Source organism: Brassica napus, chromosome C9 (genome assembly GCF_020379485.1).
Source record: "Brassica napus cultivar Da-Ae chromosome C9, Da-Ae, whole genome shotgun sequence".
Lineage (NCBI taxonomy): Eukaryota > Viridiplantae > Streptophyta > Magnoliopsida > Brassicales > Brassicaceae > Brassica > Brassica napus.
In genome coordinates, this window is record NC_063452.1 from 58,296,501 (window position 1) to 58,305,286 (window position 8,786).

General features: G+C 43.7%; 1 protein-coding gene across 1 annotated transcript; it reads right to left on the reverse strand.

Moving 5' to 3' along the window:
- Positions 1-543: 543 nt before the first annotated feature.
- On the reverse strand, positions 544-4,080 carry LOC125592769. Its single transcript, XM_048768168.1, has 6 exons — positions 3,704-4,080; positions 3,043-3,190; positions 2,689-2,965; positions 2,313-2,570; positions 950-2,225; positions 544-835 (listed from the first exon to the last, which is right to left on the reverse strand). Exons 1-6 carry the CDS (start codon positions 4,078-4,080, stop codon positions 544-546), a joined length of 2,628 nt encoding a protein of 875 aa, XP_048624125.1.
- Positions 4,081-8,786: the final 4,706 nt, after the last annotated feature.

Here is an 8,786-nt window from a genome sequence, read left to right on the forward strand (position 1 = left end):
CCAAAAATTTGAGATGAATCTAGGATCTCGATCGGAGACTATATCTGTTGGCACACCATGCAATCTCACAATTTGGTCCACATACATCTCTGCTAATACTTCTACCTTATTGGTTTCCTTCATTGGTAACAAGTGCGCCACCTTCGCCAGTCTGTCGACAATTACCCATATTGCATTATTTGATCTACCTCGAGCCAGGGGTAACCCAGTGATGAAATCCATGGATATGGAATCCCATTTCCACTGAGGTACTGGTAAGCTTTGTAACAATCCTCCTGGAATCTGATGATCGACTTTGGCTTGTTGACAAGTTTGACATTGAGCCACCCATCGCGCCACTGATTTCCTCATTCCTGGCCAAAGATAATACTTTAGGATATCTCGATACATTTTTGTACTCTCGGGATGGATACTGAGTAACGAATGATGCGCCGACTTCAAAATCTCATCTCGTAGCCCTTCTCTTTGTGGTACTAAAATCCTCCCATTAAGTAATAGTGTACCATCTGGCGCCATATGATAGCCACTTGGGTTTGGACCTTCTTAACTCTTGACTTCCTCAATAATTCTCTTTAACGTTTCATCACGTTGTTGCTCCTGTCTGATACGTGCGAGTAAACCCGCCTGATTTACTGCATGCATGCCTAATGGCTCACTTGGATCTCCTTCAATTTCCCATAAAGTCATCAACTTAAGTTCATTCAATAACGCTTCCACTTCCTTTCCAACATCGAACGCCAACTTTCTACGACTTAGTGCATCTGCGACTACATTAGCTTTGCCTGGATGATACTGAATCTTCAGGTCGTAATCCACCACAAACTCCGTCCATCGCCTTTGTCAGAGGTTCAGATCAGGCTGCGTGAACAAATATTTAAGACTCTTATAATCTGTGAATACTTCCACGACTTTTCCATATAAGTAGGATCTCCAAATCCTTAACGCAAACACCATTGCCGCTATTTCTAAGTCGTGTGTTGGGTAGTTCTCTTCATGCTTCCTGAGTTTCCTTGATGCATAAGTAATTACTTTGCCTTCCTGCATCAACACACAGCCCAACCCAAACCTAAAAGCATCTGCGTACACAGTGTAAGGTTTATCTTGTTCAGATAATGCCAATACCGGTGTTGTGGTCAAAGCTTTCTCCAGTCTCTGAAATGCTTCCTCCGTTTCTTTTCCCCAGATGAACGGAACTCCTTTTCCAGTCAACTTTATCAAGGGCTTAGCTATCGAAGAAAAGTTCTTGACGAACTTTCGATAATACCCGGCTAACCCGAGGAAACTTCTTATCTCGGTTACCGTTGATGGTATTTGCCATTCCTCAATGGCTTTCACCTTTTCCAAATCTACCGAAACTCCATCCCCAGACACTCGGTGGCCCAAAAACCCGATTTCTCTTTTCCAGAAACAACACTTGCTGAACTTGGCATACAACTTTTGGTTCCTTAACTGTTCCAACACTAGCTTCAAGTGTGCTTTGTGCTCGACCTCTGTCTTGGAATATATTAAAATGTCATCGATGAAGATTATCACGAACTTGTCGAGATAATCGTGGAAGACTTCATTCATCAATCTCCTGAAGGCCGCCGGTGCGTTAGTAAGTCCAAAAGGTATTACTACGAACTCGTATTGTCCATAACGAGTTCTAAACGCTATCTTCATGACATCACCTTCTGAAAATGGAATCTGATGATAGCCCGATCCAGAGTCAATCTTTGAAAACCAACTTGCTCCCCTTATGTGATCCAACAACTCATCTATCCTCGGAAGAGGATACTTATCTTTGATGGTGATATTGTTGATTCCTCGATAATCAATGCAAAGTCGCATGCTACCATCGTTCTTCTTGACAAATAAGACCGGAGCTCCCCATTGTGAAGAGCTAGGTTTTATGAAACCTTTCTCCATTAAATCTTCAAGTTGTTTCTTCAACTCTGCTAACTCTGTGGGTGCCATGCGGTAAGGAGCCTTTGCTATCAGCTTAGCTCCAGGTTCCAAGTTAATTGTGAAAGGGTTACTCCGAGGTGAAGGTAAATATTTTAACGCCGCAAACACATCCTCAAACTCTTGTACGACTGCAATATCCGTAATTTCAACTTCATTGCTAGCGGGTCCTTCACTAGCAGTTACTGTTACCAGATACGCTTTTCCATCCTTGAGAAAATCTTCCACTCTCAAGGCAGCTACTAAAGACACATACTTGCTTGGACCGATCTCATAGAACACTATTTACCGTTGCCCGTTCTCCTTGAACAAAATACGACCTTTTCCACAATCTAATTGAGCCCGATAGCCTGATAACCAATCCATGCCCAGAATAACCTCATATCCCTTTAAGGGCACCACCAACAAATCTGCCAAGAACATCTTCTCGCAAATGACTAACGGAACTCTTCTAATGCATTCTCTTGCTTGGAGGGTTTGGTCTCCGGGAGTCATTACAGCCACATCCATCCTGTCAATCACAAATGAACCCACAAACTCGGCAGGTACCTCAGGGGTCACAAAACTATGTGTTGTCCTGGAGTCGAACAATACATGTGTGGAACGCCCCGCAACATGTAAAGTTCCTGCCACAACATCAATATATATCAACAACATAATAATTATCCAATAGAAATTAACCAATCCATCACAAGCAATCACACAACACAAAGTCAAATTAGTAAGGCTAAAGAACCCAAATACCGGTGATGGGACCCGTAGATGGGCCTGGAGGTTTAGGATCATCTAGTTCTAAAGCGTAAACTCTACCTCTTACAGCTTGCCTTTTTGGCGCTAGTGCGATTGCAGGTGGAGCTGGAGGAGGATGGACAGTGATTGGCGTAGCTGGGATAGGACGGTTGACGCTGCACTGGGTAGAGATGTGCCCTTTCTTTCCACACGTGAAACATGTATGATTGTAGGAGTTTGACTGAAAGGATCCAGGTTTCTTCCCGAAGCATTCACTTGACTTATGGCCTATCTTGCCACAGTTAAAGCATTTTCCTGTGAACAAAGATCGTCGACTTGGCCCTCCCGATTCATTTTCCTTATCTTTACCCTTAAATGATCTTTGGTTTCCACTAACTTTCCTTCTTGATGCTGCTTGGATTTCTTACTTGCCGCCTTCTCAGCTTCCAATCCGATCTCCACATTCACACCCTTTTCTACTAGCTCGGTGAGACTCTCGTAGTTCCCGACTGCTAGTCTATTTTATAACTCTGGTTTTACACCAAACATAAAGTTAGATATCATGGTCTCCTCATCATCTTGTCCTCGCAGCACGTGTCATCGCAGTCGTATAAATTCAGATTCATATTCTCGAACCGTCTTATCTCCTTGTACCAAGTTTACAAACTGGCGTTGAAGCCTTCGCTTGGATTCAGGAGTGAAGTACTTGCGTTCAAATTCATTTTTGAATGTCGCCCAAGTGGTGACCAGATGTCCCACTTGGCGATCCCTAATCTCCCACTATTATACTGCGTCTTTGTCTAAGTAATACACTGCCATCTTCTTCTTAGACTCTTCGGAACACATCAGGGTCTCAAAGTTTTTCTCCATAGTTCGAAGCCACTGGTCGGCTTGAAATGGATCTGTACCTCCTTCAAAATGTGGTGTCTTCATATTTTTCATGGCAGTTATCAATGGTAACATCGGTGTAATAACTGAAGGTTGTGGTGGCACGAGTGGCTGAGGTTGCACCTAAGGTTGTTGTAGTGACCTCGCTATCACGTCATGAAGCATCTTCAAAGTGTGCTCCATTCCTTCTCTTTGTTGTGGTTGATCATGAACTTCTTGTTCCATCGAGTTGTTCCGCCTAATTGGTCTTGGTCCTTGGGCACTTGACTCGTTATCATCTGTTTCTGGTCTTCTCCTTACAGTACGGTTTGATAGAAAGTTTTCTTCTGGTGGTATCTCTTTATCATGTCCAAACAGATTGTTGTTTCTTCCTACATTTTCTTCACTGGATCCTTGGCTGGTGTGCGCCAGTGTTTGCACCCTTCCCTCGGATTCATATCCTAGTCCTCCTCTTCTTGAGACTCTTTCTGTACCCAGCATCCAACCCTGTCCTCCTTCACTTCTTTCCCTTCTTACCATCTGCAATCCACGAACATGAAATTTCCTATTAAGAATATTAATAAAAACGGAACTCTGCTGGTTTTCTAATACATCTTTTGCGACACATTTGACTCGATAAAATACGAAAAGTACGTGATTGACCGCGTGATCTAAACCATGCTCTGATACCACCTCTGTAACACCCCCGAACCATTTTTAGACATCGGTCAACCATTCATGCAATAATCAAACAAGAACATGCCAAACGACCTTCCTCTGCCAAGTCTGGAAGTGTTACAACGGGTTGAGAATAGACTTTCCAAGTCACAAAACATAATTTTGTAACCCGGAATATCCATTCAAAACTCGTTTCCTCTAATCTTCGGCCTGAGGCTTTGCAACCCGTACCAAATCATAGAGTCCATGGACGCAGCCGAAAGTAAAACTACTACTAGAACCACCACGAGATTCTCACACAACAGTACCAACACGAGGTACATACCATAACAACATATAATAATCACACAATCACAATAACCCGTGTGCTTAGACTAGTCTTGCTATCCACTTAGCTAAACATCGTCTCATGCCTCGGATCCACAAACTGACACCTAGACAGGTCTAGCTATCCTAGCTAGGAAGCCGTCTCCGAAGTCAGGAACCTGCATTAAAAATTTGTTAACAAACAATTAACCATGACTCACAGTAATTAAGCGATGTGGCTCGACTCTTTGATTCCGGATGTTGACCAAACCCCTTTTATCCCCTCCAAATCTTTGTCTTGGTACCGTGATGTTAAATCCCAAAACCCAACCTCAATGTCTTGAATGAACTGGTCTGGACTGATCAGAACTCGGAAAGAACTTTCTTTCTCTTTTAGACAGTCTTTCGGAACATCCCGGCAGTTTATCGGTCTTCGAAAAATGTCTATACTTCTAAAGCACCTCACTCTTTCTCTCTCTCTCTCTCTCTCTCTCTAAACCACATTTTGGAGTGTCCTTGGTGTGTCTGAATGATTAAAAATGAACCAGGGTAGCTGGGTATATATAGAAGTTGCGGGCCAATAAGAATGAGCCACCCGATCGCTTGTGTGTCGTCCTGCATGCTTTCGGTCGCATGCGTAGCGACACATGGGCGTCCACATGCCCTGTTGCATGCTCTCTAGCCATTCCAGAAGACACATCCACGTCCACTTTCCCTTCAGCATGTCTTGTGTTCATGCAAAGCGACACACGGGCCTCTGCAAGTCGATTCGCATGCGCAGATCGAAGGTATTGCGACACCTCGTGCTTCTGTGTGTCAAGCTGCATGGAACTGCTTCATGCACGTATACAACTCCTTCTTGTGTTGACACTCAGTAGGTTAAATGGTTGATACCACGTCCTGATCCCTTAGATCAAGCCACCTCGAGCTTCTAGGTCGATTTGCGCGTTTTCGGCCCTTCTGGTGAATTTTCGTCATGCGATCAATCCCGAATATTTTTTCGCTCCCGTTCTGATGAGCTAAATATTTTTAATAGACTCCAGACTAACCTTAACCTTGAGGATAAAAATTTTCCGAGCCTTCGGCTTCCCCAAGAAATTCTATAAAACCGAAATTATGGCTTTTTTTTTAAACGGGGTATTACAAAGATGATCAAGCTTAGTCAACCTTGACAATTCTATTGTCCAGTTCTCTATATCCATACTTGCTTAAAATTGCCACTTGCTATGTGTCGTTCTTACTCAGATTTTTCCAAAAATCTTTTTATGAAACTTCCAGTTCCAGTTTCCCGGACCAGCTTGTTCGTTACCTTGGAAATCTTAGAATCCGTCTAAGCATTCTCAACAGACATTCCATTCGAATGTAAGCCTATGTACTTCATATTCCAGCATCAGTGCCTTAGCCATTAGTCCTTAGGCTCTTCCATGGACGACTTGTCCAATTTAGTTTTCCGATTCACAACCTTCAGCTCATCCACTCGGCTATTCTTCCTTGAACCTTTCCGCTGAAGTCTTCTTTCCAAATTCAGTTATGGACGTCTTGTCCATACAGAGTTAAACTCTTCAGCCCTTGAATCAATATCCGACATCATTGTCCTTCAAAGTCCCCTGTCTCACTTAGACTTTTTTGAAGCATCCTTTGCTTCCTCGAGCCACTTGATTCAATCCTAACTCCAGTCAGCTGATTATCCTTAAGCTTCAGAATACACTTCGTCAATCTTTCATGTTTCTTCACTTCAGAATCCGGATCCATTGACTTAAAAAAAACCTCTCGGTTGTTTCAAACACTTAGAAAAATTTATTGGATAACTCTCTTGAGTAATCCAGAACACCTTAAGCAATCTCGATCATTCTCCAAATGATCTTAACTCAGATTTCTTTCCAGTTAGACTTATATCTTACATTTGCCCATACAAAGTGTATGTCCGACTCGATCACTCCCAAGAACAAGTCTCTTGTCAGTTCTCCAATGCTCGCCCTTAGCATTTTCCGCGTCCGTTCGGTCTAGGCAAATCTTGTATCATCCTTCAAACTCTGTCCTAGAACCGTACTCGCTATGATACCACTTGAAAAGCCCCGACCCAGTTTCCCTTACCGCCGATTCATCCTCAGTTCGCTTGCCCCGACCCAAACTGGCCCTTTACGTAATATTCTCTTTACTTACGATTTTTAACCAGCTTTCCTCTAAGAGGTTCAGTTCAGATCTCAGTGTTCGCTAGGTCTATCCAGCATCCTAGCAAATCACTACCACATACAGTATAATAAACATGTACCTTACTGCCTCGGTACTTTGTTATCTGATAATCCATCCATACACTCCTTCCTTACTGTCTTCCTGCTTCCCATCCGTCTTATCCAGCCAGCTCGATAAGATACTTAACCGAATCTCCTTTTTCCTTAGTCACTCAGCCAACCATCCCCACATGACCCAAGTAAACAAAGAGAGACGGTTTGGTCTCTAACCAGTCATCCAGAACAGACAATACGCTAGCCATGCTTAGCGCCCCAGAACCAGTCCCTGATCACAACCGGAACTGTCAGTACATACTCGGCTCTACAGCCCCATAACCAGTCAGTAACACCATGCCTCCATCCAGTACAAGTCTCGGTCCATTCATGACCAATCCATTAAAACTCGGCTCTATACCATAGCCGGTACAGAACGCTAAGACTCGATCCGAGTCCTAACCGCCAGTATCACGTTCCAGCACTATACATCCGTTAACCGCCCCATATAACTCTTACCCTTGATCCACAACCAGTCGCTAATCATACCATGATTAGACAGTACATCAATCGGTCCATATAGCTCTCGTTCCGACAGTAACCACACGGGCATCCAGTCCCTCAATCACACACATCACGCTCCAGTTCCGCATATCCTAACCGCCGACTGAGCGGTACTTCTACACGATCCAGACTCTGTATCCAGACATCACACCAGTCCATCATAGCCCCGATCGATTCCCTTTCTTGGATCGCACTGACCAAGCCGATACGCAGTCCCAATCGCATCCCATCAAGACGCTCACCATCAGTACATAGCTCCACCGCACATAGACTTAGCCGGTACAGCCCTTCCCATGGCTTGTCCTTAATTCCGCACCAGAAGGAACAACAGATGCCGCGATCATTCTTCTTAAATTATCGCCCCCTCATGGAACCAGAACCAGACGTGCCTCAGTACATCCGCAAGGCCACCGCTCGACATTAGGGAAGTTGGGAAGGATCCGATCAGTCCTACTCGGCGATCTCAGACTCTCTCCCGGTCCAGTTCCCTCTCTCCTGCTTTTTTCCCTGTTTTTACCCAGAAACTCGTGTGTGTGTAAATAAGAGATCCCCTTTCTGATCCGCGGAAATATAATTAAAATAGACTGGGCGGTTACTCAGACGCACATAACCGCCTCCCAACCGCTCTAACCATCCCCGCACTCCTTTTTCCCTTCAACGGTCTATCTGGACAGTTACTTATTACTCAGAAACCAGTAACTGCTCTCGGTTCAGTTAAGCAGTTCAGTAACTGCTCTCCCAACTCCTCCAGCAGTTCAGTAACCGGCTTAATAACCACCCTGTCAAACTGTTCGTAACCACTCGGTAACTGCTCTTGGTAACCGCCAAGCAGTTTATAAATTCAGTAACCGTCAGATAACTGTTCCCGCCATTTTTCTTGGCTAATCAGTTCATGTTCAGTTCAGTATATGTTCCCGTCAGAATGTATACCAGTCAGTCCATACATTGACTACTGGTCTCGTTTGACAAGTCCATCTGCCTTGTCTGAATCCGTCCAGCTTAGTCTGACAAGCTCAACTGCTATGTTCGGACAGACAGTATCATCTTAATCTGACTAGTACTATCCAGATGACATGTCCAACATGTCTGTCCCGTCTGATCAGTCCGACCTTGGACTGATCCAGTTCAGACTGCGGGATGGGGATGCTACACATATCCCTATCCTTGACAACAGTTTATAAAATTACGTACGCTGATTCAATGATAAAGGATTTTCTATATTTAAATTTTATAATTTAATGAACATTTATTCTGCTTATTTTGTATAAGTCGAATGGATGGAGAAAATGAAGTCTATCTCACATGAAGGTGCATTACAATTATAATTGCAAGTAGCAATTAATCTTGATGGGAGATCAAGAGCTAACATAGAGCTGATGGAGATGGTGAAGAAAATGAATTATGATGATAAATTGGTTCAAATATGATAAAGAGGAGAGAGTTACACTGAAAGTTACAACAGAAATGGCTAAC